General features: G+C 44.7%; 1 protein-coding gene across 2 annotated transcripts in view; it reads right to left on the reverse strand.

The window, feature by feature from the left end:
* Positions 1 to 18,265, reverse strand: part of rev3l (REV3 like, DNA directed polymerase zeta catalytic subunit) — an 86,851-nt gene that overhangs the window by 2,985 nt on the left and 65,601 nt on the right. For both annotated transcript variants that reach the window (XM_085247885.1, XM_085247886.1), the window contains 17 exons: positions 14,485 to 18,256; positions 11,822 to 12,732; positions 11,582 to 11,667; positions 11,246 to 11,371; positions 10,476 to 10,668; positions 10,252 to 10,363; positions 9,962 to 10,077; positions 8,117 to 8,235; positions 7,137 to 7,255; positions 6,831 to 6,972; positions 5,056 to 5,300; positions 4,471 to 4,579; positions 3,813 to 4,019; positions 3,498 to 3,607; positions 954 to 1,068; positions 606 to 743; positions 180 to 370 (listed from right to left, as the gene is read on the reverse strand). In XM_085247885.1, the coding sequence (XP_085104011.1) occupies positions 180 to 370; positions 606 to 743; positions 954 to 1,068; positions 3,498 to 3,607; positions 3,813 to 4,019; positions 4,471 to 4,579; positions 5,056 to 5,300; positions 6,831 to 6,972; positions 7,137 to 7,255; positions 8,117 to 8,235; positions 9,962 to 10,077; positions 10,252 to 10,363; positions 10,476 to 10,668; positions 11,246 to 11,371; positions 11,582 to 11,667; positions 11,822 to 12,732; positions 14,485 to 18,256 (6,811 nt within the window). The remainder of the gene's footprint in view (positions 1 to 179; positions 371 to 605; positions 744 to 953; positions 1,069 to 3,497; positions 3,608 to 3,812; positions 4,020 to 4,470; positions 4,580 to 5,055; positions 5,301 to 6,830; positions 6,973 to 7,136; positions 7,256 to 8,116; positions 8,236 to 9,961; positions 10,078 to 10,251; positions 10,364 to 10,475; positions 10,669 to 11,245; positions 11,372 to 11,581; positions 11,668 to 11,821; positions 12,733 to 14,484; positions 18,257 to 18,265) is intronic.

Genomic DNA, 18,265 nt, shown 5'->3' on the forward strand with positions numbered 1-18,265 from the left:
GTAGCTGACAGCAAGCTCTTACTCACCATCCTGTTCTCTGCTGCACGCACACACAGACACACACAGAGCCAACCAGCAAACATTTATCCAAGCCACACTCCTGACTTCTCCTGTACTGTGACCACACACACACACACACACACACACACACACACACACACACACACACACACACACACCTGGTGAGTTCCAGCGCAGGGATGCAAGCTCCAGGTCTGTACGAGCCGCTGCCCCGGTACTCCTTGGCGAAGGTCAGATCCTGCATGCTTGCCCGGCCATCCAGAATCTTCATACACTGACGCTGCACAAACTGCTTCACCTGGCTAATGTCACGTGTCTCAAACAGCAGCTTGATGGAACGCTCCAGAATCTAAGGAGCACATGAGTAAAAGAACACAGGTATAAGAGGATGAAGATAAAATGATTTACTGGTAATCTAAGAGAGGTGTTGATGCTGTTTAATGTGCAAGCGGAAGGAGACGACCTTTTCCCTGACTGACACATGCAAAGCGGTCTGAGTAAACAGGAGCAGGAACAAGAGTGGCATGCCTGCGATTGGTGCACAACACAGTGAAAATGAGGGGAAAACATGGTTTGCCTGTTACCTTGGAAACAGCAGGGCAGCCGTCGCGGCGCACCGTCTCAATCCCTTTGGCATCAAACACGGGCTCCTTTTGGTCAAGGCTCTCATACATGTAGCCCACGTAACGCTTCTTTGTCTGCAGAACGCAGGGCAAGTACACCTGAGACACAGACACACACACACACACACACACACACACAGATAAATAACTACATCTAATGTGTGGAGATGGAAAAATCACAGTGAACAGATGTTAGAGAGAAGCCGCTACCTTGTCTTATTCGCTCCCTTTGTGTGTGTGTGTGTGTGTGTGTGTGTGTGTGTGTGTGTGTGTGTGTGTGTGTGTGTGTGTGTGTGTGTGTGTATCTACCTTCTCAAACTTGAGCTTGATCGGCTTGGGGTTGGTTGCAGTCACTGCTTCTGCAATCTCTTTGCCGATCTTGAAAGCCTGCTCTTTGGTGGCTCCTTTCAGTAAAACAAACATGCTGCCAAACACACAAAAACACACAAGGCTCATTACTAATTCTTATCAAACAACCCACACTACATACTACCACTGTAGTATGTAGTGTGGGTAAACGATACGCTCTCAGAGGCTTCGCGTTTGGCTCTGTGCTTGAACACATCCCATGTGGACGAGCGAGTCTGGAGGAAAGTGTGTCCCATATATGCAAAGCATGCTGCAGTTTAAAACTTTATGCTTCTTCTTCTATTTGAGACTCTGCAGGTCAGAAACAATCCAATTCCCTGTCTGCCAAACACAGCGGCAGCTCTTCTTTAACGGACTGTCAGAAATGAAAGCTGTTAGCTAATTGGTGCAAGTGTTCATGAGAACACGGCCCAAGTAGACTCAGACTTAAACATCATCACAGCGTAGTGACACACAACAAAGCTGCTGGTCATGTTCACACTCGAGTGAAGTTATGAATTTGTCAGTAAAGTTGTGCAACCTGTAAACCTGCCTGTTGTGCAGATAATGGAACAGTGACTGCAGGTTTCCCATGTGAGGACACAAACACTGATCAGGCCTAACATGATTACCACTGACAGTGAATAACACTTTGTACAGGTCTTACCAAGGGCATGCGTACTATTTATTTACTAGGGGTGCAACGATACTCGTATCGATATTGAACCGTTCCATACAGTGCTTTCGGTTTGGTACGCATATGTATCGAACAATACAAAATTTTTAATTTATTTTATCAACTTTCCTTCTGACGATGCTGTCTGTGTTGAGCGCTTAGTGGATCTGCGTTCGACTACTCCACCTAGGCTGCCCTGTGGAGCGCAGATCCACTGAGCGCTCAACACAGACAGCATCGTCAGAAGGAAGAGCGCAGGGCAAGCTAGCAGACAGAAGTTAAGCTCTCCTTGCAACATGGCAAATTGAACCTCCCCCACCCTCATTCAGATCTGGCATTTGGAATTATTTTGGTTTTCGTGTGACGTATGACCCTGAAGGTAAGTGAGTCATGGACTAAAGTAAAACAGTATGTTGGATGTGCCATGCAATGCTCAATTACATGGGTGGGAACTAGTGTGTTAGCGCAGTTAGCTCGTTAACGTGTAGGCCGTCTAGCCCCATGCACGGGGCGATCAGGGGTAGCTCGTTAACGGAGATTTGCCGTGTTGTGGCGTTATGGTCATTTCAACGAGATTAACCTGAAAGCACTAGTGGGAACACAACGAATATGACTGCACATTTACGCCGACATCATCCTAGTGCAAAGACAAGTGGAAGCAGACAAAAACAACAAGCATGCATGCTACAAACTTTAGCCGAGTCATTTAGACAGCTGTTAGCACATGATTCTCCTTATGGGGACCTGATATGTTTAATATGCTGCTGAGAATATAGCCCAGAAGAAGCGTATAGTATAGCTTTTATTTTGGAAAGAGACATTTCTCTGTAATAAACTCTCTTTTCCAAAGATGAGTGATTCCTCAATCAGATACAGGGCTCGCAATATCGCTAGCCCAACGTCCCGGGGCGATATCAGTCGGGCTACCAAAATCTATCTCTGCCCTGCCCGTTGGGCTATTGTAGGAAAAATATATGTCAATGCTTTTGCATTCTTTCGGAAATGTAGCTGGGTAATTATGTCATTGGCATCGGTGAGCCACTGTCAATATGTGACATATTGAAATCGCGTTTGAATTTGCGCTTGTTTTTTTGCTTTCACTTTGCAATCGCGCCAACTGTGTATAGAGAGCGACAGCACTGATCTGTGAGTGATGATAATTTGCGCACCAATTCCTCTGACATCGTCTTATCAATCGTTAGCTTACTATGCAAACATGACAAGTGAAATCTCCCGCAGCTTAAACATGTGAGAGGTTGATCGCGCAGAGAATCGCTGAGCTTATGTGTGTGTGTGTGTGTGTAAAAGCAGCAGGATTTATATTTGACTACGATGACCTGGATGACTGAGGACCTTCACAGACAGATATATATTTTAGTTCTGCTGAGCCAAATAAGACAGGTCAGGGTGAAGAAGTGACAGCCAAAGAAAAGCTTACCACAAAACGGAGAAGTTATGACAAATCAGACTATAAGGCAAAAAGAAAGTGCAGCTTTATGGTTTCATGGACAAAAGAATTTCTGTGGCTGCAATATGACGAGCTAAATAACCAGGGCTGCACATAAGTGGTCTGCAGGTGCGCATTCGCTGTCAAAATAAAAAACACGCACAAGGGTTAGGGTTAAATTTAAAAACTGTACTTTTGAGTTAAAATATATATTTATAATTTTAATAAATGACAAATTAAAAAGGCATGAACATTTTTTTGGATCGAAAAAATATCAAACCGTGACACCAAAGTATCGAACCGAACCGTGAATTTTGTGTATCGTTGCACCCCTATTATTTACATCTGAGAAAAAGTCAAAAAGTCTTGTAAAATTGCTTACCTGTCAGTGTCTCCGTACACAACACGCGCTCCCCATTTCTTCGTGTCATTGACCATCCTGATGGCTCTCTCCAGGGTCTCTCTGGCTTTGTGGACAATGCTGTCTCCAACCTGGACACAGCAGATTTAATAAATATTGGAGCAAAGGGGTTACGACTACATTCACAGCAACACTGACTCAAGGTAAAGGCCCTACAATAATACAGAGAAAATAGTTTGATTGACAAAGCAACAACAACTATTTTCATGGATTATAGTGGTATCGTACTGGGAGTGCACAGTGCAGAGACCATATAGCAGCTGCTGCTGAGCCTACCTCCACACTGGGCATGCGCCCAGAGTAGTTAGCAGCGGTGTATCCAAAGGTGACGTTGGCGATGAGCTTGAGTCCGAGCTGCCGTGCGTCCAGCAGCTTCGTCAGGGATTTGTCCTGCTTGTAGGTTTTCATGGACTGCTTCACCATGATCCTTGTGTTGAGGATTTCCTCCAGCATCATGGGCAGGACACCTTTACGCACTGAAGACTAGAACAAATAAAACACAGATCATTTAAAACACAGATTTTTTTTTATTTTTTTTTTACAATGAAGAAACATAAAGTAGGGTTGCACCAAAACTCTAAGAAGGACCTAAAATGGGCCTGATCTGCAGCATGGGGAAGCGCTGTAACTTAGAACGTAAAAAGCAATTTAGAAGTTTAGCTTTAGGCCCACAATATCTCTCAGTGTAAATAACAAAAATAAAGATGTTCCTGATCTACTGTGAGAGCTGCTTAAGTAGCACAACAGGGTAAAAACGGGCAATGTGGAGCAATCAGGCAGTGAATGAATGGAAGCACAGAGATCACAAAGTGGGTTTTCTTAGGAGGCACTGGCCCTTCACAGCAACTAATGAGACAATCCATCACAACGCCAACACTAAGAGCTTGGTGAGGTCTCGTTAGAGACAACGGTCATGATGATGAGGTTGCTGTACCTTAACGAAGGCGATGCCACCAGGCGACACGGTGATGTCGTTGCGGAGCTGGTAGAGGAGCTCGGGAGGGACTCGCAGGGAGGTGCAGCCAAACTTAAACTCATCAGGCCTGAGACAGAATGTGAACAAGAACACCAGTTCAATCACTTAACATTATTCTTGCAATGTGAATATTACTGTCTGGAAAGACAGCGTCAGGTATAAGTGAGAAAAATGCCCGTGTAGAAATCTGAACTGCACCCCACTGAGCTGTCTCTGCTGAGGATGAAGCCTGTGCACGCCTGCCACAAACCACTCTTTTTGTGTTACTTCAATGTAGCAGACATATGCATGTGGAAAGAAGTGTTCATGGCTCCTTGCTGTTGCTATGCAACCACACAAATCTCACTGAAAACCTGAACTCAGTCTTAAGTTGCGCTGCTCGCCGCCCTGAGCTGTGAACAACATGCCGAGCTCTCAGCGTGCCTGTTCCATTAAAAATAATGAGGGGAGGAAGCCGCTGCCAGAGGGAGATTTTCCTGGCAGGCGTGCAGTCTGAGCGAGTTCTCTACATGCTGTAGCTGTGTGGGCCTGTCATGTCCTTACGTTCCCAGGTTGTCCACATGGCCGAGGCAGGTGGAGAAACAGTAGTTGTATGCGATGACAATGGAAGGGTAGAGCGACTGGAAGTCCAGCACAACCACCGAGTTGCTGTAAAAACGGGACTCGGGCTCCATCACCAGAGGGATGCACTGTGGAGCCCTCTGCTGGGCACGCTGCTGTATGCTGGGCGTCACTGGGACGTAGTTTAGGGGCTTGGCCACACGCAGCATCATGGACTCCACACGGTACTAAAGACAAGAGGAGGAAACAAAGTTTGACTTATTATTCCTTTTGTTCCTTCACACATCCAACTGGAATTTTTACCACCTGCAAACAAAACTCTTAATGATGTCTTAATGACAATCTCATCTGGAGCACGCTCGGTGTGTTTAAGTAACTCAGAGTTTTTAGGTTTTTTTTACTTTTTAGTTCATATTTGGCAGGTGGAAGCAGCAGCATTGGGAAACATACAAAAAGCTGCAATCAAGTCAAACAGATTTCAGCTGCATTCAGTCTGTACAGGAAGTCAGAGAATCACTCATACCCTGCTGGAGCTGATTCAGATTTAGGAAGGTGTTATCAGACCCCAGTATCAGGTTGTATTCAATCCGCAGTTGTTAAAATGTTTTACGGGCGCAGCATCATCCCTGTTTGCAGAGCAGATGTATCTGTCTCTCTAATAAGTAATATTTTTGTGTTAGTTAATATTTAAATCAAATTGTCTGTGTAACTTCTCAGTCATCCGTCATGGTCACCTTGAGAAATCGAGGAGGCGGCAGTTGGATGTTTCACCCTTCATCCAAGAGGATGCTTCATTTCATTTAAATCAAAACAGTCCAAGATTATAGGGCTTTGAAATCATGTGTAGGCAGTGATCTCTTCAACTAGAAAACATCAACATCAGCCACACATTTACTGTGTTAACAGATTAAATGTCATACTGTTTAGTCAACCTCTGAGGCAAACAGCTGTGACACCAGTTGAGAGTCTAGACAGTTTCCCATTGTGCTCTGAGGCTGTGACTGCATGATGTTAGCGCACGTCAGCATCAGTGTGCACAGAAATCTGTGCAGCAGTAAGCAGTGATCAAACCAGCACAGGCGGGGCTTGTCTACAGTGAGCTCAACGCTAAACCAGCAGAGCAGAAAAACACCTCCAAAACTGGATGAGAATTACTGGACAATTTTAAAATTACACACACACACACACACACACACACACACACACACACACACACACACACACGCGATCCATTGTTAACATCCAAATGCTGATGAGTGTAACTCTAGCACTGCAACATGATTTCATCCCACTTTCTTACCGCACACTCGTCAGCATTTTTCGATGTGAAGACGGTCATCAGCTGTACGACCCACTTTGTTACCCACTGACAGATTTCAGGCTGCACCACACAGAACTGGGTTTTTAAAATGTTCTCATACATTTTCACCAACATGGTTAAAACCCTGCTCACACGGCACTGAGACAGAAGCATGCTCTAAACTTTTCTCACCCCATGACTGAACCTGAGGTTTCAAAACAAAAAAAAAACTGCAGTTATCTCACACAGAGAACATCAAAGGGACTTCATCTACCTGAACAGTCAACTATTAACTAACCAGGAAGGATAGACTGACCTCGGTCGATTTGAGCCGGTCGAACTGACCCACAAACTTGGATTTTCCATAGAAATGCCCTGCCTGTGTCTCCTACCAAGCTATTTGAGGACTGAACTAAAAATTATTGGGAATTGTTTGTGAGTGTGTGTGTGTGCATGCCTGTGATCCTCGGGTCAGAACGTGGAAAAACTGAATTCCAAACAGCCTGGCCAGCTCGCTGGTTCTGCCAATGATGTCATGTTGCTGCAGGAGCTGCATGCAGCCACGCACACGGCTCACGTAGTGATCCACCATCTTCCACCTAGAGCAACACAAACAGGATAATCATATAAGCCAGAGTTACAGAGCTGGCTTCAAGGGAAGAGTCAATTATGAGAAATTTACAACCATCTCTTTGTACTACATCTTTTAATTTCATGTAAGGTAATGTCCAAAAAGCTGGTTGTGTTTGACCCCGGCACAAACCTGTACAAGTCTGTGTTGTGGTCAAACCAGTCAGAGAGAGTGCGGGGACTGTAGAGAGGGAAGCGCTGGTGGAGCACATGGAAGGCCACGTTTTCAAAAGTGTAGTTGTTTAACGTCACCTGGAGGAGGAAAGAAAAAACATTTTCTAGTTCTATTTTTCAAAACTGCCTCTCTCTGACGTTTACACAATTTATGGATCAGAATCAAATAATAGCAATAACAGAACGCAAGGAAAAGAGTAGCACAAAGGGTTAACGTTTCCTCGCTTCAACTAAAACTCTGAATCTTTTACAAGAGATGTGTTAGCTTACTTAAATGTATACAAGTGTCTACATGTGACCACTAATCACACATTGTAGTCTTTTTGTGGATGAGCTGTAGAGATCTCTCTCTCTCTCTCTTTCTTTCTCTCTCTCTCTCGATATATCTATATCTATCTATATCTATATCTATATATATCTATATCTATATATCTATATCTATATATCTATATCTATAGATATAGATATAGATATATATATAGATAGATATAGATATATCTATATCTATCTATATATATATCTATATCTATATCTATATATCCTAGCTGACTGAGGGAATCCCCGTGTATTCTTGGTGAGAGAAAAAAAAGTAGTTTTAATCCAAAAGCAGCAGAGCACACAGCATAAAGCTGCAAAACAACTGGACCAGTTCAGACAGCAGCAGCTCACAGTAAACAGAATCAAACAACAGGACAGAGAAAACTGGAGTCACAGGGGTTGAGGGAATGTAAAGACAATAATAACTACTTGATGATAACATTTTTTATTTGTTAATACGAGAGCTTCACTTTATATGAAACTATGAAAAAAATAAGAGTCACAGAAAAAGCAGCAGCAGAAAAAGTAAAGTGGGGAGAGCCGTGCTGGAAAAACAAGTGGAAAGACAGAAAGTAGGTCACGAGCTACAAAGCTGTGAGGAGGTCATGCCAGGACACCTGCCTCAGTTTTCATCACCCTCCACAGGTTAAGGGTGATGCGCCCGATGATGTTGATCTCTGTCATGGTGTCGGCTCCGTACTCATCCCTCTCTGCAGCAAAGCGGTTCTCTTTGGAGTCACCTGAGGACACGCACAGAGCCAGACAGGCAGCCGATTACAGAGGAGGGAAGCCGCCAGAGGCTCTCCATTCAGCTCGAGTACACAAACACACACACACACTCAAAGGGAATCACACATTCACACACTTATACAGGCAAACACATACACATACATGCTGTATCAAGACTCAGTCACAGGCACACCACAAAAATGGGGCTACACGTTTGCACTTATATTATCTACAATGTGTACCTACATTATGCACCAGATCCAGCACACACACCATGTACTGGCTTTCATTAGCCAAACTCACACTGTCAGATTCAATAACAGGGATGCACAGTAAAGTACTGCGCGTGTTTAATATGTGGCTGCACATTTAGTGCCAGCTGCTAATTGTGGATCAACCCTGATGAGTCACAAGCACATTTTAAGAGGGAATTTCACACCTAGTGAGACAGGAAGATGGGAAGATGTATTCACCCCCTTTGTCACTTTAGTTTTTTCCATATTTGTCACGTTCCGGACTGTCTAACATTAAAATCTGACAAAGACAACCTGACTAAATCCAAAATGCAGTTTTTAAATGATAGTGTCATGCATTAAGGGAAAATGTTCTCGAAGCCTACCTGCCCCCATGCCAAAAATAAACCTTTAATTCAGCCTCATTTGAGGGTTTTGGAAAATGAATGGCCCGTTTAAAGCCACGGCAAAGCATCTGAATTTGAATAGAAATCTGAACTGTGACTATGCCACGCCAAAACTTCCACTACACGTTTTTCTTCAGAGGCATTTCAGATCATTCTCCTCATATGTAACATCACTGGAGCTTCGTGCAATGAATTGATGGTTGGACATTCTCCTTTAGGATATTCTGTTGAGAGCAGAGCTCATGGTTCCATCGATTACAGAAAGTCTCAGCAAAGCAGCTCAAGACCATCACACTACCACCACCGTGTTTAACTGATGACATGATGTTCTCGTAACAGCCAACTCCAGATGTAACAGGACTCAACAAGTTCAACTCTTCTTCCTTCAATCCACAGAATATTTTGCGGAGAATTTTGGAATCATTGAGATGTTTTTTTGCAAAATGAGACTAGTGTTTATGTTCTTTTTGGTCAGCAGATGGATCTCTCCCTTTATTATTGAGTCATGAACACTAAACTGACAGTTTTTGAGGCAAGTGAGTCTCACTGTCGTGTCCCATGGACACCGCCTTTCACTGGAGTCAAAAGCCTCAGAAGTGTCTTTGCTTACTCTCTTCATAGGTTGTGCACATTTGTCTGCCAGGGTCTGGCTGCCCACATGGAGGGGGGAGACCTTTCGGCAGAAGTGACCATAACTGTGCACTACTGTGTAACCCCGGCTAACCACCTGTACTGAATTATCTGATCTAGCTCCCTATGACTTCATCCACTTCCTTAAAAAAAGTAATCAAATTGAAGAAAGAAACATCTTTGGCCAAAAGTATGGATCAGAGCTGCATGAGAAGACAATCTTAAATTACAATCAGGTATGGTTTTTGATTTTATTCACCTACTTTCAGACTCACTTCTTCAGTGTGCCTGAGGGTGTAGAGGTTAAGTCGTCACTGTTTGTGTCTAAATGCAGAGCTACCTGCTGAAAGCTACCAGCGGCTGAAAGTAGCTTCCTCTCAAAACCCCCAAATCTTTACTTCTGCGTCCCCTGAACTGCCGTACTGGGTACCACAGCAGGGACTACTTTCAGTGGCTCCTGGCTGTACCTGGCACTCGTGACAGCTGCTGGCACAGATCCACTCCAAGTGCTGAGGACCGTTGAAGGAGGTAGCCCCAAGAATGCAACTGCACCTCGTAGCCCACCAAGATGTCCGGGTCAAATCTGACAGAACAGACCGTGTTAGCAGATGGAGATCATTTCTCAAAACAAATCCCACCCCCACCCCTGTAGGAGGTGTAAAATCTACAATGAAGGCAAATTGAAATGATAGTAATGATGCACTACAGTTGCAGCAACTCTGCCCTTGGTTCCCTTTCATAAAACAGTTGCACACACCTCCTCATGATGGTGACCAACACGTCAAACAGCATCTTCTCATCAGCAGCGTATGTCACTTGCAGCCCAGAAACACCTGATCTGACCAGCAACGGCGTTCTTCCTCTGGATCCTGCGGGAGCGATTAGAAACAGAAAAAAAAAAAACAGCCAATTATCTAGTGGCTTTAAAACTAGTGATCGAACCTTATGTTCTCGGAGGAAAACACCGCTCGCGTGCTTCACCTTGGCCGGAACCTGGATGGTCTTTATCTACCACGATGGCCCCTGTGAGCTGGGTGTTGTCTACATCAGGCAGGGGGGTATCTGAACTGAAGCAGTAGAATAAGGCACATATGGGGTCAAACTCGGGGTCAGGTTCGAGGTCACGGCGGGTTCTTGCATGAAGCTCCATGGTCATCAGTGTCAGGTGCTGGACCTGAAGATGGAGGCGGAAACAAATACATTTGAGGTTTAATAGACTAAAAGCAGCACATCCTGTCACCCTCTGCCTGTTAAACCACAGTCTTTTATTTCGTATTTAGCTCAATCATTAATATAAATAAATAAACCATCCACTCTAACAGAAATTACAGTATTCAAGAGATATTAAAGAGGCCTGAAACCATGAAAACGTGACAAACCTCTCTTTGAATTTAATGAGATCTACGTGTGCTGGCAGTGATCTCAGTTACGTTCAGGCCTTTTTGGAAAAAGCTTGAACTTAATCAAATCTGTGCATACATTCAAAACACCTGTACTCAGGCCTACATTCAAAGCTGGGTGTGTCTTGGTTTTATTTAGTTGTTTTGTGTAAAGCATATCGATTTGGCGATAGGACAGTCAAAGTCGAAAGCAGGATGTTGTGATGATACTTGGGGAAATAAATCCTTCTTCCCAATCAGGTGGACACTTTCTCTTAAAAACAAAACAAAGCAAAACCAACATCTAACCAGAACAAAGCCATTTATTCATCGACTTGGAAAAGAGCTACAGGTTAGTTGCCCTAGACTTACCTCATGCAGAGCTTTGGCATCCTGTAGGTTCTGCATGCTGACTTTAAAGCCGTAGGAGTTGGCTATACTTGGCCCTTCGATCTGAGAGTTATCTTTCTTTGGCACATTCAAAGCAGCAAACTGATTCTGTGGAGGATAAAAAAAAAAAAAAAAACATGACAAGAAAAGTTGGAATCAGGAGGAAATCACAGGCACATCAAACGATCAGCGACCTGAGAGACAGGACTGCTACATGCAATGTTCTGGAGTGATACTAAATAGTTGATTTTCTGACCCGTGCGGCTTGTAGTTTTTGTTTTAAAAGTCTAAAAAGAAAAATCACAATCAGTTTTTGACCTTCATCTGCGTGGTCAGTAACACTCTTCTCAGGGGGTCTGCCTGGCTCCGCCTCCTCTGCTGAAGTCTCTGAGAAACAGGATCCTCTGCAGCGGGAATTAGACCAGAGAAGGAGTGAATAACAGTGAATATTAATAACAGAAACTCCATGCTGAATTTTCCCAAGTTAGGATTTACCGCAATTCTTTCTAACAGTTGATGGTGTCACAACATCAAAGGAGACAGATGCACATTCCTTACCCTGAGATATGGGTGTGCTGCACACTGGATCCAGATCTTCTTTGCTTCTCCATCGCCTCCTCAAGAAAGGGGTGCTGTGAATGAGCTGGGGACTGGTTCTCCTCTCATCCCTGTCACTGACAGCGAGAGGTGAGGGACTGTGGTTCCCTCTTAGCAGCTCTGGGGAATTACAGCGCATAGGTGATAGCGGTTCTGGAGAGTCTTCACCTGGCTTGTTCTCACTGAGCTGTCCTTGGCCAGAGGGGCTTGGTTGATGGGACTGCTGCCATGTAGGCAGCTCTGGGGACTCTGGACAGGTGGTTTTATCATCATCATCCTCTTTATTTTTGTCCTCCTGTTCAAGACAGACACTGCCTTTATCTGAAACTGGACTTGCTTCTGTGGATTTACACCTCAATCTTGTATTCTCCAGCGGAGACAGGATTAAAGACAGGCTCTGTTTCTTTCTCCTTTGAGTTCTGGTACAGGAAAAGTTACCACAGAGCTCAACCTTCAAGCTTCTGTCAGCAGCTGGCAATTCGCTTCTCTCTGAGCTCCCATGTTCCTCCACCTCCAGACCAGCCCTTTCTGTCTTCAGCACCTCACACTCTCTCCTGCCTTTTTGTAGACTCTCATACTGCTTTCTAGCTTTTAGCCACACCTGCACACGCTTGCGGCTTGGTGGGTTTTTGCAGGGCAAAAGCACCACCTTCTTATCGCTGGATGAGGATAGGTCACCCTCTGCCTTTTGTTTATTTGTCTCTGAAGCCTCTGCTCCTTGACAAGATGAGATAACGGTGGTGGCGGGGTGCGTCATGGCCGAGAAGGCCGTCTTCCAGAAATGGAGGCCTTCCAGAGACAGGTCTCCACCAAACTCTGCAAGTTCCCGAGCTAGCCGAGTGCCCACTGTTAGCTTACGGCCACCGACCTCCCTGGAGAAAAGACGAGGAAAGGATCAGTACACTCATTTCCATTTGAATTACAATAAATCATCATGTAGACAGTATAAAACAGAGCCAGATCAGTGGATTTCTTTTTGAACATATGGAAATTTCAGACATTTAATGATAAAGGATTGAGTTTGCTGTAGTCTAAAACAAATGCTAAAACTCTTTCCTCACTGGACTTCTATTCTCTTATCTGACAACCTTCCTTTTATTTATTGCAGTACTTTGTCGATTAAGATGTTTTACAACCCAATTAAAAAGCCTGTGAGGGAAGCTAAAAAAATCCCACAAACAAATATAAAACCTTACCAACCATCACAATCAGTTAGATCATAGGTGTCAAACTCTGGCCCGCAGCCTAATTACATTTGGCCCACAAAGCCATACCAAATTACTATTAGAGCTGGCCTACTGGTATTATACAGCTAATATATATATTAGGGGTGCAACGATACTTGATATTGAACCGTTCGATACAGTGCTTTCGGTTCGGTACGCATATGTATCGAACAATACAAAATTTTTAATTTATTTTATCAACTTTCCTTCTGTCGATGCTGTCTGTGTTGAGCGCTCAGTGGATCTGCGCTCGACAGTGCAGCCTAGGCGGAGTAGTCGAACGCAGATTCACTGAGCGCAGGGCAAGCTAGCAGACAGAAGTTAAGCTCTCCTTGCAACATGGCAAATTGAACCTCCCCCACCCTCATTCAGATCTGGTGTTTGGAACTATTTTGGTTTTCATGTGACGTATGACCCCGAAGGTAAGCGCGTCATGGACAAAAGTAAAACAGTATGTTGGATGTGCCATGCAATGCTCAATTACATTGGTGGGAACTAGTGTGTTAGCGCAGTTAGCTCGTTAACGTGTTGACGCCGTCCAGCCCCACGCACGGGGCGATCAGGGGTAGCTCGTTAACGGAGATTTTCCGTGTTGTGCCGTTAACGTCATTTCAACGAGATTAACGCTGACAGCACTAGTGGGAACACAACGAATATGACTGCACATTTACTCCGACATCATCCTAGTGCAAAGACAAGTGGAAGCAGACAAAAACAACAAGCAAGCATGCTACTAACTTTAGCCGAGTCATTTAGACAGCCGTTAGCACATGATTCTCCTTATGGGGACCTGATATGTTTAATATGCTGCTGAGAATATAGCCCAGAAGAAGCGCATAGTATAGCTTTCATTTTGGAAAGAGACATTTCTCTGTAATAAACTCTCTTTTCCAAAGATGAGTGATTCCTCAATCAGATTTTTTTTTTTATTACTTTGTTTCAGCAACATTAAATTTAAAAACTGTACTTTTGAGTTAAAATATATATTTATAATTTTAATAAATGACAAATTAAAAAGGCATGAACTTTTTTTTGGATCGAAAAAATATCGAACCGTGACACCAAAGTATCGAACCGAACCGTGAATTTTGTGTATCGTTGCACCCCTAATATATATTGTTTAGTATTAAGCTTTGCTTGTTCCATATTCAGCTTTTCAGCAAAACTTGTTTAAGTCCATAAGAAAAGTTTAATTCTTATATCTGGAGGAAGATTTTTTTTCAATAAATATTAATGTTAGCCTGCGACAGTTTTAAATTTTGGCCCACTGTGCATTTGAGTTTGACACCCCTGAGTTAGATTCTGGCTCTTATGTGAAAACTTTACTAATACATTTATTTTGTTATATTTAGTAAATAATGCATGCTAGATGATGGTTACTGTTGCTGTTACTCTTACATTGGCTTCCCTGGGGCATCAGAGGGGTCACTGCAGAAAGGCTCCAGGAAGGTGGCCTCTGACATCTCCAGGTCCAGAAGAGTGCTGAGGATCTCCTCTCGGCTGGGAGGGGACATGAGGGGCTTGAGAATGTGGGCTCCTCCGGCCGCTGTCCCTCGCTGCAGCTGGCTTGCCCTCACCTGTGATAGCGAGCTGATGGAGCGTGGAGAGCTGCTGGGGGTGGTGGATGTTAGTCCGTCAATGCCCTCCGGCAGCTCACCTGTTGGTGAGCCCTCGTGGTCGACGAATGAAGCGGAGCTTAAAGGCAGTGAGTCGAAAACTGAAAAGAGCAGCTCTTTCCTCTCACAGTGAAAGTCTTGAAAGGGGCTGAGCGTGTGGGCTTTACCTAAAGAGAAGTCCCACTCTCTGCTCTTGAGGGACGTGAGGCTTGATGTAGGCTCGCGGTTCGTATGCCCATCTAAAAGGTCGGGGCTGTCCGGCCTTGCTCTGTTGCAGTCAGAGCCCCTTTGAAGATCCTCCCCAGAACAAAGCAGCCTGTCAAGTTTCTTTTCGGAGTCCGGCGCCTGAGCAGATACAGAATCCTGGCTGATGTCACTCAGGAATTTGACCGGTAAATTTTTATCAGTCACGACAAACTGACTGCCACTGTACGGACTGGAGAACTCTGTTTGATCGATAGCATTTATATCAAATGTGTAGTTGTGCGGGAGCTCTGGTGACAAGCTGTCCTCTATGAAATTGCATCTGTCCAGTCCCGGGTCTGACAGGAAGAGGGGACATTCATCTGACATGCTTCCCTCCTGCTTTACTGACAGTTTTGGCTGAGTACTGCTTGTCTTGCCTTTCCTGTTTCTCGGCCCCTTTTCTTTTGCTGTGGTAGATTTTGGGGCCCTGGGTTTCCGAGAAGTGAGGGTGGGGGCTTTTCTGGATTTAGTGGGTTTAGTGGTGGGAATTAGAAGTGCTGCCGCCTGGGCTATGGCTGTAGAGTGGCTTGCTGTACCAACCACTTGTATGGGAAGGGGCTGTCCCTTCTGCCTCGTCTGAAGAAGCTTCTTGAGGACAGCCAAGCCAGATGGGGTCTCAGAGAGAGGGGGGATCTCCCCGTTCTTGGGGCCTGAGTGTGGGAGACCTTCTTTTAGCTGGGCATCTTTATTGTGTTCCTGTACTGGAGGCAGAAAGTCTGTGTAATAATCCTGTGAATCCTCTGCCTTTACCACGGTGGTCTGACAAGCTTGCTGCTTCGTCTGAGCAGGTGCCGAAATGCTTTGGTTGACCTCCATGATGGAAGTCTCACAGTCTTCAACCTTTGGCTTGATAAACTTGGTTACTGAGTTCCTTTCTGGTGTAGATGGAGTCTGGGACGTGCTCTGGCTGTCTTTGCCCACCTGCTGTTGAAATGGAGGAACCTCTTGTGAAGAGTTCTCAGAAGGAGGCAACTCATCCTCTGGGAAAAGGAGTTGGGAGCTCTCTTTACTTAAGTCATGGCTTTTGGGTTCCTCTGTTTTCTTTTTACGAGACCTTCTAGGTCTTGTAGTGCTTGTAGAACTGTTGACAGCCCCTCCAGCTTTGATCCTCTGCCTCGAAATAGCAGGATTACCTTGTTTTGCCTTCTCAGTTTTAGGCTTTTCTGCAGACTTACTTGTTTTCCTTTTAGCATCTGACAGTCTCTTGGGTTTGGCAGTTTGACACTTACTACATGCTCCTTTGGCTGTAGACGATCTATGTGGCTTTTGGAAAGCAGAACTAAGACATGGGTCAATGTGTGGATTTATCAGCTCTTTTGAACTCCTGGTATTCATGAGGGGGTCACTTGGGGACCAACAGCGTGGAGGCGTTGAGTCTCTCGGGCTTTGGGATCTATCTGAGAGGTAGCCCAACTCTACCATGACATCTGAATAGTCAACATCATAGTCATGTGCCAACTCACAGTAACATGGTCTAGGGGGTGGCAGAGATGGCAGGACTGGGGCTTTTTTGCGGCCTTTTGGCCTCTGAACCCTTTCACCCTGTCTGATCAGAGGTTTGGAGGAGTTGTTGATAGTCTTTTTATTTGTGGAGTTAACCTTTGCCTTTCTTTTGGGATGTTTTTTGGCTTTTGGTTCAGTCACGGGAAACTTAACAGCAGTGGATTCTGGTACCTTGGGCCAGAAATCCTTGAGAGGAGCCAGTTTTTTATAGTGCTCTAGCTTGTCTGGCGTCAACACCACCAACTGCTCAGCTGCATTCACTTTGGACATCTTCACCAGCATGTTTTTCTCTCCCTTGAACCTGTTAATAATAATGTACTTTATAATAATAGGAGGTTCCTTCTTGCGTCTTCTCTGATACTTTACTTCTTGCCCACCTGAGACATCATTGTCCTTAAGTCGTTCTTTGACAGAAGCTAGGTTTTTAGAACGAGTAGCACTTGAGTGTTCCCCATCCTCTGAATCATATTTCATCTTCCGTTTGGTCCTCAGGGTGTATTTACTACCTGGCAGTGCTGACGGTTTAGTACAGGTGACTTTGGCAGACAAATCTTGCAGTGGGCTTACCACATCCTCAGTAGAGTCTTTAGTTTCCTCAGAAAAATAGGAATTGGTAGCAGAGCTGGAGACAAGGGGCTCTGGCTGTGGTTCTGCTTGTTCACCTATGGACCGCTCCTCACTTTCAGACTCATTTTTCACAATCGTTTCCTCTTTGATCAACTCGGCCTCTTGTAAATCCTGATGATCCTCAGAAATCAGCATTTCAGTGTCCGTAGTCACAGGACTAGCAGGTGTTACTGAGGTGATGCCGGTGCTAATCTGGCCATCAGAGGTAGAGCTTTGGACCATCTTTAATTTGTTCCTAGGTCCTGTCATACCTAGCCTTTTTTTGTTCATCTTTAGCTTAGACCTGCGAGGTTGGGCCTGTTCTACTTTACTGCAGGTGTCAGCCATTTTCTTGTTCCCAGGTTTCTTTCTGCTGAGGCAGTTGGAGAGAATGACACTGGGGAAAAACTTGTAGTGTGCCTCCTGCTGGGCAACAATAGTCCTCTCAGTCTTATTTTCCTGATAGTCCTCGTACCTGATTTTCAGCTCACCGACATCTCCTTCCTCGCCGTCTTTACCAATTTCGTCCTCATGAGGATCAAGAAACTCGTCCTCCTTCAAGGTCGATGGGGCTGATGTGATGCTCCTCAGAAGGGGGCTTTTATTGTCTTTTGTGTTCAGTTCCAGGTCAGTCTTAGCTGAGCAGTTTCTCAGCTCAGAATAACAGAGAGAAAAGCCCCTGTGGTTCTGAAGAATGGACAGACGGTTTGTTTCTACATTCTTTATACTGCTGTACTTCTTCCTGTCCTTGGCGACCTTTCCATTACCAAATGGGAAACTTTCAATATCCGTCTTATCCAAAGCTATCGAAGCTTTCTTATCGTAGGTGTACAAAGGTCGTAGTTCTTCTTTGTCCATGCAGATGGGAGACACCTCAGGGTGATTGGCTAATATGCAGGGAATAGGGTGCTTGACTGGCTGGATGTAGGGGATTTCTTTATTCACCTTGAACCCTGTCAAACATTCACTACTGCTGTCCTGACTGCTTTTTAACTGAAAGTGCTTGTCAAGCGGCTGCTCCGTGTCCAACACGTGAACTGGTATGTGCTCGGGATGCTTGCACTCCAAAAGGATCTTAGCTGTAGATGGTGGCTCAAGGTGGACCGTCTCCCCTGGGATGGGATTTCTTTTGCCCAACATCTTTTCAGTGGCCGTAAGCGAAGACTGCGTCATTGAGCCACTATCTGTTAAGGAGGAATCTATGGATA

Source organism: Mchenga conophoros, linkage group LG15 (genome assembly GCF_057382185.1).
Source record: "Mchenga conophoros isolate Kocher_MC1m ecotype Shallow Benthic linkage group LG15, M_conophoros_male_GT1.1, whole genome shotgun sequence".
Taxonomy (NCBI): domain Eukaryota; kingdom Metazoa; phylum Chordata; class Actinopteri; order Cichliformes; family Cichlidae; genus Mchenga; species Mchenga conophoros.